We start from the raw sequence: 23,813 nt of genomic DNA, 5'->3' as shown, positions 1-23,813 counted from the left end.
AAAGATATAGTAAAAAAGTCAGGATATAAACTAGAATTATTAAATAAAATTGATAGTTACAGATGAATACAAAATGTTTCGTTAAAAACAAAAGTGAGGGTTGACATTAGAATCATTACTGAAATTGATAGATAATGAATGATATTTTCAAAAAATCCAGTTTGAAAGTTTTTTGATAATTTTAGATGAAGAAAAATTAAAAGAACAGTTAAGAAACAAAGAACGATTAATGAGCCAAAGATTTAATAATTTTGCTTTTTCTCACATAAGATTCATGCACTTTTAAAGCAAAATTTATTACACTGATGAACATTTAACTACATTAAAAAGGAATATTATAAAATCTCAAAGAAAGATGCCATTCTCATTTCGTAGTTTCCTAAAATTTAACATGAAAAGTTTGAAAACACTAAAAGGTTTTAGGGTTTTATGTTCAGTTTTTCTGGTAGCCTACTGCCAAATGATATAGAAAACCCAAAACCGTAACCAAAAGGAAATTAAATTTTTTTTTTATAGTCCATTCTCTAATAATGATTTTTTTAGGGAGTATCTAAAATTGGCAACACTTTTCTCTTGGTGCTTTGATCACGGGTAAACTGAGAAATAGCAATTTCTGATGTACCTAAATACAGAGGATGGTGCTCAATGATTTATCTAAGGCATTCATAAATGATAATTTTAAAACTATTCTTCTTGCTTTGAAATAAGCAAATACAACAAAATGGGGAAGGGAATCTTTTGTCTCTATTACTGCTGTCATTTACGTGCCTACTTTGAAATCCAAATTGTTTAAAAAAATACTGCCTCTTCCCTTTTTGATTGATACTATAGCAAGATTCTAATCTGGAATTATTCACATATCTTTAACACATACTACAAGATTATTTATTTATGATTTTAATATTGGTGACAGATGCAAAAGGTACCTAGTATGAACCTGCCATTGAAATATAATACAACTATTCAAATCTTGCTAAAAGCAATTGCATAACTGGAGAAGAATATTTTCTATTTTTCCTTATTTTACTCGTAGTTTAAGACATGTATTTTCATGTAAAAATAAAATTGGATTCGAAAAAATTGTTTTACTATTTTTTTTTTCAAAACGATACTTAGTTTTCGAATAGGCCTCGTACTATACACCTATTTATTTTTTCTCCATAAATTTACTTTTACCCTAAAGAAAGATATTTAACAATCTTTTTTTTAAAAAAATAATTTATGCTTTAAGTTTTTTTAATTTCCTTTCATTTAAATTCATAAAAATGCAGAACATCACTTAATGTATTGCTGAGGTCTCCAAATGTTATTCAACTTAAAATAAAGGTTATTTTTGGCTAATTAATTTCGGATTATTTCAAATTATGGTAAAGCACTTAAAGGTTATGGGAAGGGATACATTCACGGAGAATTTTCTTAGAAAACTGGCTCGTATTCACATTTTATATAGAGAAAACCAAGATACTTTCACTCAGACAGTCTGTTTGCTGGAATTTGATTAATTTTCAAAATATAAAGCAAATTCTGTAGATTTTTAACATAAGCAATTACAAATCAATGTAACACATTAGTAGAATAATGTAACAAATCCTCAAAATGGTCCCAAAATACAAAAAATGGTCTCCATATGCCACAAAACACAATATTGTTTATTTATGTTAATTCTTTTTTAATTTAGTAGAAAATTGATCCCTTTTTTGAAATTTTACCATAAGACTGTTGTTTACAATTAACTGATTACCAAAAGTTTTTAAAAATCTATGAATCATGGTACAAAAATATCCTCAGAATAAAATTCTGTTTTGGAAAAAGAAATTCCATTTTAGTAATATACAGATAAATTACAACTAAAAGTTATTAAAGAAGAAAAAATTTATTCAAGTGCATATGATCTAAATTTTAATGTAATGTAATTTAAGCTTTAAGCAGTATTATACTAAAAACGTTTTAAAGTCCAAGTTAATATTTATTTAGTTACAATAAGAATTTTAAGTATGAAGCTTTACTGCATGAATTTGAGTTAATTTTGGGCTTTTGTTAAAGAAGTAATTAATGGAAATCAAAATATATTTTATGATTAAATTAACTGAAGAATAAGTCCTCCGAGCATTACAGATTTAGTCCTAAAATTTAAAGTTTCTCATAATCTAATGAATGAATGGCATTTTCTTAATTAAAAACCAACACCTTGATTCCTTTTCTTTCAATATACATCCAACCCAAAATCGAATACACTAAAAACTGGCAGAAATTTTCATGTGCAATGAATAAGAAGCCATCCTTCTAAATTTTATGTTCATAAAGCTAAGAAGGTTGAAAGAAAAAGGGAAAGAAATTTTTATAAAATAAAATTTATTCTTACTAATGTATTTTCCTGTTTCATCTTTTTCCAGTTTAAAATTCCCACGAAGCAGTTTTCCATCCTGTGACAAATGAATTCATTCACTACATCAAAATTTAAAATTAGAAACAGAATTAAAATACTTTGTTTTCATATCATGGAGCTATCAAATTCAGTTTTGATGGTGATTTCAGTATCGCAATACAGGATGAAAATATATCATTACATACAACATATAAGTGGCATAAAAGCCAAAGATAATTTAAATCGTGAAATGCAGTACTGAATAAGCATCATAGTCAATATCACAAATTCATCAAACATACATCACAACCACAAATGAATTCTGTAGACAAAGGTTTCTTTGCACTGGTGTCCATGCTTGTATTTCCTGGATCATCATCTTGAGAAACTTCTTTAATTCCTAAAAGAGATTAAAGTGATTTGAAAATAAAATAATTTAAAACTATTCTAATAATTCCCTTGATTAATATTATAGTTTTACCTTTCTTATTCAATTTTGAGACTTCTCTCAAAGTGAAACATGTTACAGATTGTCTTTTTCCATCAGAAGACATTATATCCACCTTTGATAAAGAAAAGGAAAGGGGGAAAATGAAAACAAAAGTAATATATGTATAGACAGGTAGAAAGTAGAAACAAGGAGATTACAAATAAAACAAAAACACGTTTTAGGATCTTTCACATAACAATATCCTTACTTATTACAGATACACATGGTGATTAAAAAATATCTGGCAGAAATGCAAAGACAGATAGAGTGAATCAAACTAAACACATTTTGTAATGGGAATGAGTGTATGGAAATGGTACACTGAGGTGGCTACAAAGTGCTGTTGAGTGGTCAGTAAAAGGATGGCATAAATTCGTCCTTCCCTGCACGAATTTCAATCAATATGCATAGCTACATAAACAGAGCCGTAGCTAGGGTTTTCAGCGCCCAGGAACAACTGAAGATTTCACGCCCCCTACTGCTTGCCAAGAATGGAAAACATTTAATTCTAAAATTTGGTAACATCAGTTTGACGCCCCTTGGATTCTGCACCCGGGGACAGATGCCCCCCTTTCTAGCTACGCCCCTTACATGAATGAAAAGCTTCCCAATTGCATTTTAACCCTTTGTTGCATACAAATAATCTAGAGAAGTTAAACGATAATGTTTGTATTTTTTCTACTTAAAATAACATTAGTAATAATAATAATAAAAAATTATTCAAATTTCGTTTTAAATAATTGCTACAGTTTGTTCACTACAGGACAGTATGCATATACTACATACATGCACACAAATAGTTGGGTACATGCACCCAATGATTTATGGTCACTGCATTTGAAATCATTTCCTGCCTTGTTTGATCATTACCATCTTCTAAATGGTAAATCTACAACTGACATGTACAAACAGATACCCCAAAATATCTTCATTTCATCGATTGTGATTGAATTCATTTTGCTACAATTTTGTAACCTGTACCTATCAGATTCAAATTTCAAATGTTCTAGAAATTCCTTGCCAAACCTAAACATTTCCAGTGGTGTTTTGGCTTGATAAGCAGTACATTTGGGTTTCAATTTACTCTTTTCGGTAGATCTTTATCTACACACACCACTAAAATTACTAATTATGAATAAAAAATAGCAGTATAAGAAAATGTAAGCAATATTATATAATGTTTACTATGAGAAATTGTACTAACTTGGAAACAGAAGTAGCAGCCATTTTGCAAATAGCAATGCTTTACTTAGTGATGCTATACAGTCATCTATGATCGACAGTTGAAAGTTCTAATAATATAGAATGAATAAACACACGAATGGAATCTGTTAAGGCATTTACAGAAGAATAAACAAATTTAAACATTTGTCCACTAAAGTGGACATGATGCAACAAAGGGTTAACATGAGCTGTGGCTAAAATGAAGCAACTATTCAAAGAAGGTGCAGAGAATGATTCGTAAGTACCTCTTCTGAGCAGCTGCTCTTTTCTGTTTACATAGCGTGTTAGACAGATATCCATTAGAATAAATATTACATTAGGTTTCCTTGCCAACACTACAACAAACTTCCAATTCTGAAAATTAGAATCTAACCTTTTAGAAAATTGTTAATAATACAGAATAATTATTTGCTCACTACCCAGAAATGAGTCTGTTATCATTTATTTATCATTTAAAAAATATTTTAATTGACAAATAACTGATCAAAAATAAAAACATGAAATAACTTCTATTTATACCTTCTAGTTATTTTGGTTGATTAGAAAAATATGTAAATGTATTTATTAAAAAATGTACTGTGTCCATTATATAATTCATTACTATAGCTAAAATTTAATTTTCATTACTGTTGCTAGGATAGCTGTGACTTTTATCTAAAATCAATTCTTTTGTAGCTGTATATAAACTAAAAATTCTGTTTTGGAGGGTTGCAGCTCCTTCAGCTCCCTCTTAGCCATGATATAACTTATATCTGAAATACTCGCCTTTCCTTGCAAAACATTAAATGATGTCAAACTTGATATATGTACATCTTAAAAATTTCAAAAAATATACCCAGTTTGCATTAAAATCTGAAAGTAATGACTGTTTGCTTATCAAGTTTTGTACATGGGCAAGTCATAATTTATAATTGCTTACAATAAATCAACTCAACAGATAAATATAAACAGACATAATCAAAGTATTTCTCTAGTTAAGGCATCAAAATCTGGTTAAATTTTTGATAATCTGGTTAAATTTGAGTAATTTTTGATATAAAGAATAGTGTGCAAGATAACCTGAGTGACAAAATATTTCAACTGGGAAATTCTTAAATAAGTTCCACTGCAATTATATCTTGTCCCATTCTCAACTGTTACACAAAGTGTCTAAAGACATGTACTTGCGATCTGAATTGCTAACAAAAGAAATTCTGCCTTTGAATTACAGTCCAAATAATTTATAGCTTTTTCTTTTCTTTCTTTCTTTCTTTTTTTTTTTTAAATAGAATTCTTTCTTATATCACAATTCATGATTCTTCAAATAATCCTGCTATTTTATTTTAAAACCTTTTCTCTTTCTGCTTGTTTCTCAATCTGCTTGTTTTATTTACAGCCAAGAAATCATTAGAATTTCTGACTTAAAAATTGAAATAATGCCAGTGTCAGTTTACAGGAAATGTAAAAGATTTAAATGAAATATCTTACTGAATGGAAAGGTTCCCATTTCCCATCAAGGTTGTGGAAATATTTGGGTACAGTCTGTCCTGGTTTATGGGCAATGGCAGCTCTTAAATCCCAAAATCTCAAAACACTATATAACAAATTTCTCGATTATAATATTCAGACGCACACACATAAATTACAAATAAATTCAATTATAAATTAAAATTAAGGAGGCAGTGTGCCCATCTTAGTGGACATTAACATAAAAAGAACTAAATTAACTACTACTGCTGTTAATTTAGAAGTAAAACAACAAAGATTATTATATCTTAATTACTACTGCTGTATTTAAAAAATATAATTAAATTGAAGACTTTGTTTCCCAACAAAGAAAATAAATGAGTGATCAATAATCAGTCATAACAATAACATAAACACATAAATCTATTATAAGGTATACAAATTTAATTTTAAATATATTCTAGGTAACATTTCAGTTAGATGCTCATACATTCCCACTAGGTGTTTAAGATTCTCTATTGTGTGCTTTAAGTTACAGTTGAATGTGAAAAATCTTAAGAACTAGTAAGCAAATAATCTCTTGAGTTCGTGAGACAGAAATTTAAAGTTGGAAAGGATAAAAAGACACTTTATTATTCAAATAAGATTTAACAGAACTCTGTCTTGGAGTTTTACAATAAAGCCGACACTCGGGCTTAGGTGTGTGTGTGTGATTATGGCAAAGCCTCGAGGGCTATCTGCCTAAGAGGAGGGATGCCTTCGTGGAGGACTTTCTAAAGGAAACTGGCTCGTATACTTGTTACACATGGGGAAAACCACGAAAATGCCCATGCAGCCAGCCCATTCGCGGGATTCGAACCTCGGACCGAACTACCAGTGTTCAGCGACTTTACCGCTCGGCCGCTGGCAGGCCACTCGGGCTTAGGAAACTAAGAATTAAAACTTAACTAAAAAGATATAACCGAAGTGATCAAGATTCTAATGGAGTTAGCCCCTTAATGCTAATTGACTGTGAAGCTATTAAGGGCCTAAAGTACGGCCGAGTGTAATAAAAGCTTAAGAGAGAGTAGCCTAAAAAGGCGGACACTGTTAGCCAGAATTTCTGGTTCTCTTTGACTAAGACAGTAGAACTTTGCGGTTAAATACCGCTCTTCCTCAATTTGCATTCGAACGTGATTCTAAAACTACGTTCTGTCTGGAAGTGGCAAGTTGAAATTAAGAAGCGATAGGAAAGGAAGTTTAACTCAAAATTTAACTGTTAGATAAATAAATATAATCCCTACAGTATAATAGACATACAATCAGACTGTCTGCTCTCAAAATTTCCTACTGAATATTTAGCTTCTCATTAAATGATACAGTACAGAGAAAATCTAGGAGAATAGAAATAAGTGGATACAGAGCTGAATATCTAAACTAAGTCAGCTCTGAAAGCTTATAGACTCATTTGAAGTTGACTTTAATTTATTTTTAACTATTTCACAGTTGCCAAGCAGTATTAAATGGGAAGAAATACTTCAAAGTATCCTACTGTTGAATAAAAGCAGCATAAACCAGACATTTTAAAAATTTCTATACTATATGAACCAACAAGTTTGTATAAAGATCTTAATAATTTAAATTCATATAGTTTTATCAAACTCTTTAATCTGATGCATATGAATAAAAGTTTTATGCAATTTTTATGCAAGTATTTGTAATAATAGTCTGTTATACCATAGAATAAAAGAAATAAAAATACAAGAATGTTTATAATGGAGGAAATGTATACTTATGCTAAAAACAGAATTAATTAAAATTTATCAAGATAATTTACAAAATATCATACAATATCGTTTTAACTTGCACATCTTCATAAATCAGCCCATTTTATTGACTTTTTTGTGGGGTGGGAAGTTTTGCATTACATTTTAAGTACAACCTTTTTTAAGAAAGTTGCATCTATTTCTTATTCTAATAGTATAGCAGCTAAATGTATGTTAGCTGAATTTATGAAATATTGAATAAATAAATAAAAATTTTCACTCATACGGTAGAATGCAATTCTGCAACGGATACAACTACATTCATGTATGGATGACTTATTACTGATAGATTTGGGTTGAAGTTGAGAGACCAATAAGAGCAGAGCAAACATAGCTTTGAGTCAAATCATGAAAAGTCCACTACAAACTTAACATGGCAAAAATGATTTCAATGATAATTAAAGTAGACAAAAAGTTAAAGAACACTCATCTGCTACCTGTCACATGAAGCAAAGCCAATATAAAAAGTAAAAAAATCTCTTTACTAACATACAGGGCAGGACTCTCAGCCTAGCATTTAGGCATTATATGGTCAAAATGAGGGAAGCTGCTCTGGATATGAATGCACAAGTTGGGTAGTCTTAACACAATCTTTCAAGCAGACATTTATACCACAAAATAGGCCTCTTGAATGGTGAAGATAATTCCAGAAAGAGAAAAATAATTACAAAAAAATAAAAAATAAATAAAATAAATAAATCCATTTGTACAAACAGTCTGTCTTCACTTTGAATGTTGGCAAACCTTGTCTGCAGCCATTCTTTTTAAAATGTTATAATAAGTTCAAAGATTACAGATGGTCTAAATTTATTAAATAAAAGTGCATGCTGGGCACTTCTACAATGAAGTAGCCAATGATCATACTGAAACAACAATAATCCGAGTAATGGTAGACTGCCATCTATCTACACGTACAGTGAGAGACAAAAGAAAATTCCAAGATCTTTTCCTTCAGTAAGGGTAGACACAGTGGGACTTATCTGATAAAAGAAAAGGTACTCTTCCCATTATTTATTTATGTATCCCATCATTATTAACATTACTTCCAAAGCATTTTGGAGCAATTACTATGCAGATCAGTTTTTGATAGGTCATAATTTCCACAATACTTTAAGTGGTTCAATAGAAGCTTGGCTAAAATGCAGCACATTTGTAGGAGTAATATTCGTGATGTTGTACATTATCTCCTGAAATGAAAACAGACTCAGACTATTAAATGGAAGCTCTGATTTGATCAAGAAAAGCTGAACATATTGCCGATGGACTACAATTCTTCTATTAATCAACAACGTATGAATGGGAGAATCCAGTCAGCAACTTTAAACCAGGGGGAGGGGGAGTTTAATTTCAGTCAAATATAAGTCTCAAATCATCAGGTTTCCTCAAAGTACTCTGGTGTGTTATACTCCTAAGAGTAAATTCAGCTAAGTTTAGCAGCATTCATGCATAGTAGTGTACATGGTGCAGCATCCCAATTGCCCCAGTGTATGTTTCATGCAAGCAGTAGACCATAGCAATGTTCTTATGCATGGACTCAATACTTTGCAGTAGCTAAAGCTGATACTATTCCTAACGTTTGGAATGGTTGAGAAAACCAAGACTGTGACACCAAGTAGATACTTCTTGAAACACATCTTGCCTTCTTACGATTTGCTAATCCTTAATGAAACCATAATGGATCACAAAATCTCAGAACATTGGCCCTGAAATTATGAGAACTCAGATTTATGATGAAAATTAAGAATAATTAATATAGATTTTGTATAATTTAATTATATATATATAAAACAACTTAAGCTGCCGAAAAAGTATCAGTAAAGACATAAAGTAAGAAATTTAAAACTAATTTTTTACAAAAACCAAAAATTGAAATTCTTAATTAATAAATTTCAACTAATCCTATAAATGCAACAAAGAATCTAAAAAATGTTAAAACCAAAACTTTTCAAACAAGCAATATCCCAATTAAAAAAATTAAGGAAATTTTAAAAAAATTAACAAAACAGAAAAGAAATTCAATAAACTTCAATGCCACTTCGTCAGGAGAGAGAAACAATGAAATCAACTGAAATGTCCCCTCTATAAAAATCCTTGCTTTTCTGCATCCAGAATTAGCTGATGAACCATTTCAATGTGTCATAACTATAATAGTTCACCTGAAAATTCTGGCCCTTTCCCAAACAAGGAAAAAACCAAGTAAATTCTAATTAGAATCTTGTACCTTAAATAAAATTTTATCTAAAGAATGAAATCATAAGTGAAATAATATGATAATAAACTTCAGTGAAAAATTTATTAATCAATTTTTTTACCTTTAAACATATAGCATATAATCCAAAGAATTTAAAATGCAGTGAAATTATAAAACTTGGGTGAAAAGACTTGTATATAATTAAATGGGAATACTCCTATTAAAATTCTTATATTTCAAATTAAATTAAGAAAGCTAATAAAGTGAAATAATTATAATTTGAAGAACTATTAGAAAAATTAGTAGAGGACAGTTCTATGCAAGTGAAACCAGAAGTGGAGGTATAATTTTATTGCATAATACACTGAATTTTAATTTCATAATTTAAGTCCATTTCTGGCATGAAATTTTAGGAGAACTAATCATGTGTAGCTCAGATTGCAAGATCTTAAAATGAATTTTAGAGGAGCATTTTATGATCATGAATCATTAGCACCTGAACTTGCAGAAATTCAAGACGAGAACTGTGAAAAGATAATGTCTCTTTGCAAAAAGTCGGGTATTGATACAGCAATTCATGTTAGAAGATGCCAAAAAAATGCCCGGAGAATTGGCTAGAGATATTGTCCTTCCTGCAAAAAGGGAAATTTCTCGTGTTATGAAAAGAGTTCCTGATCATCTGCAACAGGAAATAAGTATACAATTTACAGGATTAAGTGATCTTAATTCCAAATTTGTATTTTAAAGAAAGTTGAAAATTTATAAGACAAGAATAATGTTCCTAATGATCTTGAAAAAATTGTAAAAACTTGGGTGGATTTTATAATACAGACTTTAATGGAATGTAATGGACATATTTACAATCAATGATGGGACAAGATCGCCTAAGTGATATATTAGCATTTTTAAATGTGGAAAGAGAAAAATTTGAAATGATCGACTTTGATGAAGTAATTGATAAATTTGCTTCATCCAATGGAAGAAAAATGTATGCATAGTAATTAATTGTATTAATATATTATATTATTAATAAATATATCTACTTATCTAAAATATATATTAAACTTTTTACTGTTTAAGAATTCTACGTTTTTTTAAACAATTATATAAATATGCAAAATAAGTGAGATCTTTTTAACTAACTCTAGATCGTCGTATGTCTGATTTTTCTGCCAACACAGATACATTTCTGAATCCAATGCTAATCTTGATTTTTTTGCCTCAAATTTAAAGCCTAACCTGAGACTGTTATCCCAAAAATCTGTACAGCACTTCATAGAAGTGTAGTTAGGTAGTGACTATTCTTAATATATTGTTACGAAATGCACAGGCGTGGTAAAATGGCTTCACCGCAAAGCAGTTTTAGGGTTGCCATAAAATGGCAAAGGAAAGAAGGGTTGCCACATTTGGCGACATACCATGGACGGATGAAGAACCTTCTGGAACAAATTCTTACTGGTTTAGCCCAGAATGTTCTCGAACATAAGTCGAAAACTATATAAACCCTGCTGGTCTGCTGTCAGAGTGCCTCATCGAGTGAGAGATGGTTAGTGTGTCTCATCTAGTTAGTCCATGCGGAGACAATCGAGTTGACAGCCGGCCAGCGAGTGCCGAGTGCACTATCGAGTGCATCAAAGAGTCTTTTAGTGTAACAAAATTGACAAAATTGGCGATACGCCATGGATGGATGAAGAACCTTCTGGAACGAATTCTTACCGGTTTAGCTCAGAATGTTCTCGAACATAAGCCGGAAGCTACATAAACCCTGCTGGTCTGCAGTCGGAGTGCCTTGTCGAGTGCAAGATAGTTAGTGTGTCTCATCTAGTTAGTCCGTGCGGAGACAATCGAGTTGACAGCCGGCCAACGAGTGCAGAGTGCATCGAAGAGCCTCTTAGTGTATCGCAGTTAGTGCATCATCGAGGGAGTGTGTTAAGCTCCGGGAACGACTGAACCGAAGAGTCGGGAGCTGTGCTCTGTGTGTCGTCGAGTGCATCGCAAATTGTAGCGTGGAGAGTCTCGAGAGTACGTGGAATTCTGAGAACAACCGAGCAGTGTCGGGAGCTGTACTCTGGTGCTTTGCAGTGAAGCTTTCTCCATTGCTATTGAATGACAGTGTGGCTGTGTCACTGATTGTTCCAGCGTGTTTATAGTAGTTCTTCGACGACTGAAAATGTGTTTTGGAGCTGTCCTGATGCATAGTGGTTAATAAAGTGTGTTTCGATACTTCATCAAGTGTCATTGTTATTCACTCCAAATCTACATGATCCCGTAAGAACGTGAAGGAAGGAAATAACATAACAACTGGTGCCAGAAAAAAATGCAACAATATTTTTAAGTATTGTAAGCCAGATTCAGCATTTTATTATTATTTGCAGTATTTTCTTATTACGAGTATATTCTATACATTATACTATGGTAAGTGTTTTTTTTGGGGGGGGGGCAAGGCACCAAAAAGGTATTTTGCCTGCCACTGTGCATGAGTGGAAATGTGTATAGTAAATAAAGACAGACTGATAAATGGGACATTTATTACAGGCTATATACATATATTTGTTATGTATAAATCATCAATAGACTCATGGTGAGTAACAGATAGTGCAGATAAGTGAGTTCCTATATACAGTTGGAGCCTACACTATTTTAGATATGCCAGCCTTTATTAAACTGCATGTACTGAAGCATCTGTTAAAGCACCTCAATGTTATAAAACAGACTTGAATACAAAATTAAACATATTTTATAAAAGATAATATTATGCTAGAAAATAAAAAAATAACAGATCTCAAAACTTGGAAGATCCAAACTACCTATAATTAAGTCATTAAAAAATTTATACTTACCCATCTAAACCACATGTAGCAATCTGATATGAATGATTAAACTCATTTTGTTTACAATCGCCCTTTGCCAGTATCTATCAGAGTTCAAAAGAAATAATATAAACAATATTTTTATGCCACATACTTATAGGCATAAAGAGCATCTGACATTAATTAATCATAAAAAACAACAAATTAAGTAGCAAGTTTAGCAAAGTCAAATTTTTTGACATTCAGTACCTCTATATGATTAGGTATCCACATAAGGTGGGTTAAACCATGTAAGTGGCAGTAATCCATACTGGAAGCAGCAGTATAACGTGCAATGACAGGCTGAAAACAGTCATCCTTAAAAAAGAAAATTTATAACACAATTTTTTAATTTTTTAATAAAAATATTACTATTTGATATTGCATAAGTTTAAAATTTGCAGTTACAGGCTTGCACCTTTTTATAAATGATGAATGAAATAACTACAGATTATTTTATGTTTTAGCTAAGGGTAATCAGATTAGAAAACAAGGCTTAAACTGAATTCCAAATCCCTTTGGACTGCTATTATTTTGATTAGAATTAATGTCTAGCATATGATGAATAGCAAATTATCTCTTTCAGATGGACTAAAAATAAATATCATTATAAATCCATATTACCTAAAAAGTGCTTCTTTAGAAATTTATATGAAAATTTCCTTCAAAGATATGCAAAAACCCCATTCAGAAAGTAACAGCACTCAAAATTACCTTGATGCAATTTGGGGCACATAGTAGTTAAAATCCTGAGCAAAATATGAGTTAATTAGAATTAAAATTTCTCAAAATGATTTTAAAGTACATTTTACTGAAATCTTATGCTATTAATATTACCATATTAATTATTACTAACAGGTAAGAAGAAAACATCAATACATAAGTTTAATAGAAAAATTACAAAATACCTAACCCCAAAAATTAAATTTACATATCTATGAAATTACGAAAGTTATTCTTAAATAACGGATAGCATTTTACAGAGCTTTAAAAAATTAAAATCCCTCAGATAAAGTCCTAGCTAAGACTTTAAGCACATTCATAGTGTTATTTATTAATTGAAGTTATTTCTGATATTAATTTTTTAATTATAAAGATTTAGGAAACCAAAAATTAGGCTAAAATAAAATTTTTTCTGTTATAAAACATAATACAAACTGCATATTAAAATGCAACTGGCATAAATAATCTTTTAAAAATACTTTGATGACTTTTATATAGTATCTGAATATTTCAATTTGAAAATTTTGGCTTTGGCAAAAAAGAACATGTCATGGATTAAATTAACTATAACGTAAGATTCTTTAATGCAATATTCCAATGCAATAGAAGCAGCACAGTGAAAATTAAGGAACATATTTGAAAATATATCAGTATTTTTCCTTTACGCTTCCATCTGATATGAAAGTGTTTATATTATAAGCTTCAAAATTAATTCTGACATATTCTGATCACACAGTTTGCTAACATTCTACAAGAATTTTAAGTAAAGGAATGTTGATAATGTTGTAATATCTGTTCTACTGTTTTTAGTTAGTTAGTTATTTTCTAGATGGCTCAAATAAAATTGATTGTTTTTTTATTCATATCTTTCAGTACCATCTGCAGAAGCATTAGTATTATTATCACACTGCAAAGGCTTTCAAGTTATCTTACATAAGCGTGATGGAGATTCATTAAAAGTTATGATTATTTTTTGGCTATGCTACACAACATTTAAGGGCTGTTCTGCTTTAGTTTTGTAAAATTAGAAGAAATCTTTATTTAAGGAGTTAAAAAGTTAATGGGTTATTTTATTAATTAAAGGAATCATTTTCACTTAAGTATTCTGAATTATTTGAATTTCTTCATATTTAAATACAGTACTTTAGTGGCACCATCCAAGAAATAGAAATAAATAATAAATTAAAGGTGGTAGATCACACATTACATCCATACTGAAATTTTATTTATATATTTTGATTTAGAAATAAATATATAAATGCATTTTCAAGTTTACTAGTCTGTACGCCAAGAGCAATAACAATCTGTATCAAAGTATTTTGGCATGCATAGAATTTTCTGCTTTATCACAATAATATAAATTTGAGTGTACTGTGATGAAGCAATATTTTGAATAATATAAAATATATAAATATGAATTCATTAATTTGTACGTATTTGATAAAAAAATCTCTTATAATAATTTTTGCAGTAAGTAATAATACTATACGAACTTAGTGTAATAGGAAATTATAAAATTTATAAACTAAACAATAATAACAAGGTGGATAAAACAATATTTAATCAAACCACTGTAGCTCTCAAACTCTGTATTAAATTCTGGGTTCTATAATTTAAAAACGAAGGATACGAATATTTTATGAAAGTGATTAGAAAATACATAAAATGATTTCGCACAACAATCAGGTACAGAATTATTTCTGTACAGCCTATTTCAGTGTTATCACTTGAATCAATAATTCTGAAATAAGTAATTCAGCAGATACACAAATTATTATGCTCTGAAATTTAATTCAGTACATATATCCATAACTTGTGAATTTTAGTTAGCTACTTGATATAGTGAAATTTACATTCATGAACTTAAATCATTCCTGAAGGTAGTTTGTCACTCAAAATGTTCATAAACTGAAACTATTTTTCCCCATAGGGATTAAAAATGGATTACTCCATTTCCAGTCCCAAAATGATTGCTTAGAAAAGAAAAGTGTACTTGTATGCAAGTTCATAATACGAAATTAACAGCATTTATTAAATCTAACATATGTAAAATATTAACATATATGCAATACTAAACATAAAAAAAGAAGAAGAAAAACTTTACCATATCTGCATAAAAGAAAATTAGCAATGTAAGTAGAAAATGGTGCAGAAGTGAGTGCAAAATGTTATTTATTTGGAAAAGGAAACTTTTCCTGTAAAAACAACAGGTATCTACAGTCTTTCTGGTCTTTTTCCTCCCCTTTGTCTTACCACTCACCTCTATCCCATTGAAAATTTGACCAGTGTGATTTGTCTCTGCCTACATTTTAAAATGTTCCTAGAGCAAGATAAGGTATTGTTATTTTAAATATTTATACTAAGGCTTACTACTGCTTTATAAGAGTGACAACATTCCATGAAACCTTGTACTTCTAGCAAAAATTTTGCAGATCAAATAGCTAAGGACATTCTCCCTTCTTTCCTTCTTCTTTTGAAGACAAATTTCTTACAAACTGTTGCCCTTTACTGCTGCCTCTGACATAGTTCCAGTTCTTACATCCTCAGTTCATATTGCAGTCTTCTTGCAACTCTTCCACATTTTCATTGTTAACTTCTAAGCTGCAATTTTTGCTTAAAAACACACTATTATCAGGAGGGGAAACTTCTTCCATGTCAGAGCACCCAAAGTCTTTGCCTGGAACACAACTTGGCCACAATTTTCTTTAGGCTGAATTCATGATCATGTAAGTCACTTGTTGCCAAACTTTGTCCGTGAGACTTAAATAATGGTGGATATTAAAATGATGTTTTCAGAAGTTTTTGAGTGTTAATTCTGTGCCACAGGTTACCTCAAAATACCTTTAAAAAGTGCTTTGGTGCACAGCTTCTTGTAGTTTGTAATAACCTGCATATTCATAGGCTGTATTACAGGAGCATTAATTACTGTAATTAAATCTCTTTCACCAACTCGACTGCCAAGTCTGAATAATCAAATACATTATCTATCACAAGAAGACACCTCAATGGCAGATGATCTCTTATATGCATTTTTTAACACCTGGAAAAAGGCTTTATAGATCCACTCGATAAAAATTTGCCCAGGTAACCCTACACAGAGCAGGCAATTTAGTTTTTACCATAATTTTTTTAATAACATAGGATTCTAAGTAGTACACAAGTAATGACTTTGCTTTAAATCCCCATTTGCATTTTCACCTAGCAAAAGATTTACACAAACCTTCATTGGCTTTATATGGGTGGTGCTGCCTAATCTTGGGTGACAGACTTTCTTCTTGCATTTGTTTCCAGAACAATATGGTTTTGTTGCTTTATTTGGCTTAAGTTGAATGGTTGCTAAAGGAATTCCTCAACTTTTATGTAGTCACTAAATTCCTGAACAGATTCCTCAACAGTATTTTGATTTGTACTCTTAGCTTCCATGTGCCAAACTACACTATGTATGACATCTTTTTTCTTAAAAATTCTCAAACCACCCTTTGCTAGCTTTCAAAACATCAATATCAACACTCTTACCGAGGTAGTTTTTTATTAGGATATCATACAATCACCTTGCTTTTTTTATAAATGATGCCCTCACAAATATTGTTACCAGCTGACATTTGCTTGTTTATAACCAAATAAGCAACAATTTCTTCATCTTCTTGAATCACCTATGATCTCTCTTAGTATCTTTCAATCATCTATCACTTCTCTTGCACCATCAGCTTCTTTGATTTTTCTTTATTTTTGATGATACTCCAGATCATTGATTCTGCCATACCAAATTAAGTCATTAGATCAGAGGCATGAACCACATTTTTGAATTGGTCTATAATTTCTTTTTTTGGCTCTGACATGATTTTAGCCCCCTCCCCAATTTGCTGCTGTCAATGCTTCCAATTTGATGCTGTCAATGCTTCCAATTTGATGCTGTCAGCATCCTTCTTTTGTCATATATTTTATGCTAATAATTTATATTACAAAATAGATATCACAGCAAAATTTAAACAAAAGCCAAAGCAGGGATGTTAAATAGTGAGTGAAAGCCATACAGCAACTGGCAATCTCTCATTGACATTCCCACTTCATTGCCGTGTGATGTTTATGTGGAAATGGTTTTGTTATGATATCACTTTACATGAAGTTCTACATCAAACCTTCTTCTGTATGCTACACATTGAAGTAACATTTGTTTCCAGATCATTTGTTCATATCTCAAGTTATTGTTTGTCATCCAAGACATTTTTCATACAGAAAATATTTTTATGAACCAATTTATTTTTGTTCCAAAGTTACACTGTACTGTCTAACAGGCATTGCTGATGTACAATATATTTTAGTTTGCCATCTGAAAATTAAAATTTCACTTAAAAGTTGGTTTCTTTATCATAAATAAATAAACATAAAAAATCTGAAAAAAAAAAAAAAAAAACTGACAGTATAAAAGTGATAAGCAGAATTTACATAAAAATCAAAGAATTCTAACTAAGACTTACTTTAATTTCCATTTCATTAGAAGCTATTTTCACATTTTGTAAATCCCATAATATTAATTGTCCTGTTATGCTACCACCAGCAATTAAGTTAGGCATAACAGAATTAAATTTGAAAATAAAGATATCATCAAGATATTCCAGTAAAAGCTAAAGAAAATAATTATAAATTAATTTATCAAAGAAAAAATTCAGAATTTTATTAAAAAAAAGCATATTACAAAGGAAAAAAAGAAAGGCAACAGGAATCTGTGAGTTACTTTCTCATAGAAAGAAATGTTATTCTTCATATGGATAGTGTTCAAACATAACATTTATATAACTTATTTTAGATCATAAACAATGGCTTCAAAATCTATGACAAGCTAATTTTTTTTTTTCCTTCTTAATTTTAAGCACAGATAAATGAGTAAATAGATAAAATACAAAGGTACAAGTTTTGCTCATAAAGTAACTGAATAACTTTTTATAAATAAGAAAAAATTAGCTAACCTTTCAAATAAATTAATTTTTTTCAAAATAATTGCCACAGCTATTGATACAATTTTTTCTAGCATTTCTTCAGGTCACTGAAGCACTGTTTATAGACATTGGAGCTAACCATTCACAAAATATTTGTAACATCTGAAGCTAAAAGGGTGTCCTATTTCTATTTCATCTTTAATGCTTTTGCACTCACATTTATAGTTGCACCACACTCACATTTATAGTTGTATTAGCAGTTGTACCTCCTCTACACTTGTGTTCTTAATTATGATGCATCACTATATGCTGCTGGAATCATCTCTAACATTTCAGCAGCAGATTTACCTAATTTGTAGTAAATTTAATGTTATAATCCATATATAAGACACAATAACATGCCAAATAAATACTAATTCAGAAGTCAAACAACAAAAACCATTTGCGGTTTTGCAGCTGAGGATGGTGGTTCGGTAAAACCATCGAAACTAGTCCTGTGAAAATTTTGTAAATATAACGGTGATTTTTGTTGTTTGATTTCTGAATTAGTTATAATCCATCTCGAAGCATTTTTTTTTTTTTTTTTTTTTTGTGTGTGTGTGTGTGTGTTTTCAGTAAATGAAAATGACACTGGCATTTTCATATGAAAATGACAAAATAACCAGTTAAAAATTGGCTTTAACAAGAGTTGAGATATTACTCTTTCTAAACATTCATTTATTCTTTCACTTTTTTTTTTTATCATTCAGTCTTTTAATTTGTCAGGTTATTTTATGAGCACACATTGTATATTAAGTGAAATTAAATTTTAGGTTGATACAATATAAATTTAAGTTCATCATAGAATTTATCAGCATACTTATCAACTTTTTGAGGTAGGGGATTTGACACCTGTAAAAACTAAAAAAGAACAGGGTTTTTTGTACCTTATGCTTCCCCCCCTTTCAAGAAGTCCCTTGCTATTTGCAACAGTAGCCTTTTTAGGTAGTTTGATTCTTCCTGAAAGAGGTGCATTTCCTTTACAAAAGGAAGAAAAATGTCGGGATTATTATTGATTAAACTACAAAATGGTTTTCCTTATGGAGGCAAAATTTTAAAGTGCAGTTGATTCCAAATCAGACTGCTTAGTAATAAGCAGAAGAGAATGTAAATTTCCATTCATATTAAAGAACATACCTTTCTTTAAAAAAAGTCTGAGATTTTAAGCAATGATTTTAATTTAGCTCACCAAATTAAGTGCCTTTATAAAGTGGCAACAAAAGTTAATTCTATTATATTTTAAAGTTATGTTATAAAATTTACCAATATTTCTTAGTTTGTTTATTTATTTAACAGGTCTCCATCTCAATTTTTTTAATGCATCTGAAATTTTTTTCATAGATTTCAAGAACTTGTTTTCTTAAATTTACAAACATTCCTAGCTTCATAAACAAAGAAACATCACGAAACGTTACAGTAAACAGAAACATCATTTACTGTCATATTTCCTTGCAATGTTTAATATGCTTTGCTACATATTTTATTAAAATTATCTGAAACCTTTAAAAAATTTTCCATGGAAAGAATGGTTAAAAAATAATGCTACATAAATTATTAAAAACTTAAACCATATGGAAATGTTAAAGTTTCATGTTTTAAATAAACGTTAAAAATTTGGGTGAAAACTGACAAGAATTTAAAACATACAGTGTTTAGTCCAAATATGACATGTACCATACATTGTTTGTATATTTCGTATTGCAAATTCTTTGTAGCAAAAAGCTTTTATATCAGAAGGGAAAAAGTGTGTGCTATATATAGTTTATAGCACACATTTTTTATATAATTTAACATTTCACCAACTCTTACAGAAGCTTTCATATTTTTTCTTCAGTCAAGCTCCTTTCCCATTTCAGCATATTGTTTACAATTAAGTAAAATTGATTCCCCGAAATCTCCCCAAAATAAAAGAATGTTTCAAAGAAGCACAAGGCCCTATTTGTTTGTTTGTGAATGAGGTTATCTTCTGTTATTATTCATAAGCTGCAAGAATGAAAAGGGAAGGAATGATAGGGAAAACCAGTCCTTAACACACAGATCTTTTGAAAATAACAAATGGTTAAGACTCCAAGGACATTATTGAAAGGATGGAATGACTGTTCATTCCATCCTTTCAGCTTGGAAATGGGAGAAAAAGACATGACCATTAAAGAGGACATCCCCATCCTTTCAAACAGGAAATACCAAGGTCAGTATAATGGTCATCCCGCCAAAAAGGTCAAATGATAAATATAACTTGACACAAATAATGCCTTTGATGTAATTCTCAAAATCATTAAGAAATGGATTCCATGCTTTGCTACATCATTTCAAATGGACACAGGATTGGCATTGCATCACATCATCTTTTCAGATGAATCTTAGCTCTGCGAACAGCATCATTAGGGACATATGCATGCACGGAGGCACAGAGGAGAATGAATGTTGACAGCTTATATTCATCATCATCATCATCACATGGGCCCAGCACTATGCATAGTATGGGGCACCATTGCATACGAATCCTGGTCACCTCTTTTTGCATAGCCAGTAATGTGGACAGCCACAATTACATTTCTGTTGTGTTAAGGTCTGTGGCTATGCCCTATCTTTGAGGTTTGCATGATGTCATCTCTTAATAAGATAATGTACAACACCATACTGCCTGTGTTGTTCTGACCTACGTTGATACAAAGGGTGTTCCACTGTTTTCCTATCTGGCACATTCTCCAGGTCTGTCCACTATCTAGTCATGGGTTGCCGAGAGAGTAGCTCGCTAGCCATTATCATTTATAAACTGTGGTGTGTCGAAGCCGCATGGAATGAAGTACAGTACAAAGTCCGAAATCCAGAATGATCTAAAATCCGGACCTCAAGAAAACCAACAAAGTTTTTCTCATAGGCTTTACGCATGCACATTTAATTCCCCCTCTCCGCACATAAGAAAACATCTGGAGAGTCCCGATTCTTAATTTCACTTCGACACTAAATAAAATACCTTGTTATTGGAGAAACAATCATTTTAGCATAAATTTGCATGATCAGTAATTTAGTTCCATTGCTGCATATCTGCTTGGCACACATCTCAAACTGAAACATTCCACATAGATACATCATTGATTTGACGCCAACCTGGCGAATCATTATTTATTATACTTTCCTTTCATCATCACATGTTTATCATAACATAACAACTTGAGTAATGACTCATGTAGTGATGCCTAAAGAATTTTTTTATGTTAGTAATTGAATAATAAAGGAGTATGGTAACCTTTTATGTTGACATTATGCTTGGCGATGCTTACAGATTTAAGTTAAATGCGCTAAAAAATGTTGACAAGGAAAAATTTACTAAAAATTTCTTTCCATATGCTAAAAACAGATTTTTTTGATAATATTCATAGACCCAAAAATTACATTTAGGGCTATTTGAATTAAGAATAAATGATTTGTTATTCACATAAACCCATAACCAGCACCAGGGCTCGTATGGCCGCACTGAGTCGCAGAATTTAGGACCAACAGAGACTGCATCAGGCGGTAAGATATCTAGCACCGGCCCTCGATAAGGTTTAAGTATATGTGGGAGTTTATTTATTCAAAACTCTGATAAGCCTTAAGAATTTGCAAGAAATAGACATAAGTATAATAAATAACTAAACTAATACAATTCAGGCTTAATTGTCTCAGTGCGTGATAGAAGCTAGATAAAATTTAACAGAACAATTTGTCGTTAGTCATGATGCATAGCCAAATATATATAGCGAACAACAGCTAAATTTGATAATGATAGCCACAAATTTTAAAGGTTTTCGGATATGGCAAAACAAAGGCGAAATTTTCCAATTAACAGATTTTGTAAAGAAATGTGGAGAAGAGGTAATAAATGATGATGATATAAAAGAAGTTTTTCATTAAGATGACAATGCTTTTCAATCATTACTCAATTAATAAATGGCAAAACCTGTAGTATAGTTCTAGATCCAGAAAATACCACTACCAATAGTGAAGAAAGTGATAGAGAAGTTACTGAAAACAAAACAATTTCGATTGACAAGTGAGACGGAATTCTCGACACAGCAGTTACAGGACTTCAACAATGTAACTAAACAAGAGATTATTTCTATCTAATAAATTACAGAGAAAGTATTAGCACACACACACACACACACAGTAATATAACTTGACACACACACACACACACACACACACACACACAAAAAAAAAAAAAAAAAAAAAAAAAGCAACTTAAAACAACTTACATTGAAAGAAATGTTTAATAAAGTAAACAAATTAATATTAAGCTTTTTTTTTTTTTTTTTTTAAATTTCAATACCCCTTACATCATAAATACTTCATTATTTCATAAATCAAGATTTCATATTTTTAATTTTATAATTTCTACATGTCATCTTACTAGATTTAAACTGATGATCTAATATCTGGAAAAATCCCAAATCTGGAATCGCTGATGTCCCGATGAGTACAGTTTTCAGACTTTGTACTGTATCTGAATCTGTCATCTAAGCTCAGCTCAACTTGACACTCAGCTGGATTGAAACCATTATTACTGTCAAAGTGGAAAATTTGTGAACTAAATTCTACATGCTGTGTATCCCAAACAACCTTCATTTTTCTCCCATTACACTGCACATATGAACAATAAATAAGATTCTGCTTATTTGCTTTTTTCCTGGTACAACTTTAATGGCCAGCAGTGTAGTTACAGACCTTATTTATTTCTCACTTTGCTTTTGAAGTAGAACTTACTGAATTCTTTCTCCAAAATTATTGGAAAAGGTTTTAAATTTGTAACTTTCATTTGACTTAAGATCTAAATACATATTTTTAGTAACTTTACAGAATTTAATAATTTTATTCGGATTTAATACTTTAATGAATTTTTTTAGATTTGATACTAGATGTAATCAGTTTATGAGAGTTTAACTTTCTTGTTTGAGGGGCTTTTCCTTCGTGTTAAAATTCTTCAAAGCATTAAACACAGCAAGAACATGATGTCTTCCAGTTCAGCAAAGGGTGACTCCATACATTATTTAAAGTACTTGTATGCTTGTTGTTTTTATGTAATTGAAAATAATTTTATACAACCTTTAATTGACACTGCCTGTAAAGAACATATCTAGGGTTTTCAGAATAGATAAAATTATACAGTTTTACATTTTTAATCATAAATATTAGGAAAAAAACATGTAAGAATGACAAACATAATTTCCAATTAGACACATTCTAACTGAAGGATGATAAAAACTCTACCTTATAACAAAATTGATTTTTAGCACTCCAAATATAAAACCTGGTAGCATCATCATGCAAGGTGAGAGAACTATGAATTTTTTCTTCATATCTCAATCTAGATATTGTAGATGCAAGGAAGATATCTGTAAATTTATTTTTCCTTTAGTCAAGTTAACAACATTTGGATAGAATTATAAATCACTTAATGAACTGAAACAGAAGTAGGTCAGGATAATAAAAAAGTTGGATAATTAGGTGCAACAAAACTAATGGGAAAATTACTACGAATCTGAGTAAGAAGGAAGAAGGAATGAAATGGCATATTTACTACAAATATGTAATATAATTGTTTTTGAAAAAGCTATATATATATATAAATCTCATATATATAATGAAAATCAAATAATAATATCAATATTAAAACAATAAAAGCATATAAGTCAAGAAAATGCTCAGTGCTATAGGAGTATACATCCAAGTGTAAAAATTGTATAAATAAACTTGAATCA

General features: G+C 30.5%; 1 protein-coding gene across 5 annotated transcripts in view; it reads right to left on the bottom strand.

Annotated features, from left to right (window-relative positions):
• Positions 1-23,813, bottom strand: part of LOC118182467 (dynein axonemal intermediate chain 3-like) — a 76,743-nt gene that overhangs the window by 18,655 nt on the left and 34,275 nt on the right. For 3 of the 5 annotated variants that reach the window (XR_004757071.2, XM_035351812.2, XM_085812784.1), the window contains exons 7-14: positions 23,323-23,447; positions 17,572-17,718; positions 12,581-12,688; positions 12,362-12,435; positions 5,547-5,652; positions 2,847-2,928; positions 2,668-2,765; positions 2,363-2,423 (exon numbers count right to left, since the gene is read on the bottom strand). Coding sequence is in view for 4 of the 5 variants with exons in the window: in XM_035351812.2 (XP_035207703.2) it covers positions 2,363-2,423; positions 2,668-2,765; positions 2,847-2,928; positions 5,547-5,652; positions 12,362-12,435; positions 12,581-12,688; positions 17,572-17,718; positions 23,323-23,447 (801 nt within the window). In the remaining variant the exon portion in view is untranslated. The remainder of the gene's footprint in view (positions 1-2,362; positions 2,424-2,667; positions 2,766-2,846; positions 2,929-5,546; positions 5,653-12,361; positions 12,436-12,580; positions 12,689-17,571; positions 17,719-23,322; positions 23,448-23,813) is intronic. The other 2 variants (XM_035351814.2, XM_085812785.1) reach the window with 2 other exon arrangements.

The sequence above is a fragment of the Stegodyphus dumicola genome, chromosome 3 (assembly GCF_044657685.1).
Source record: "Stegodyphus dumicola isolate Sdum_Otavi_A_Nest chromosome 3, ASM4465768v1".
NCBI lineage: Eukaryota > Metazoa > Arthropoda > Arachnida > Araneae > Eresidae > Stegodyphus > Stegodyphus dumicola.
Note: the sequence above shows the minus strand (reverse complement) of the source record. Positions and strands in the feature narration are given on the sequence as shown.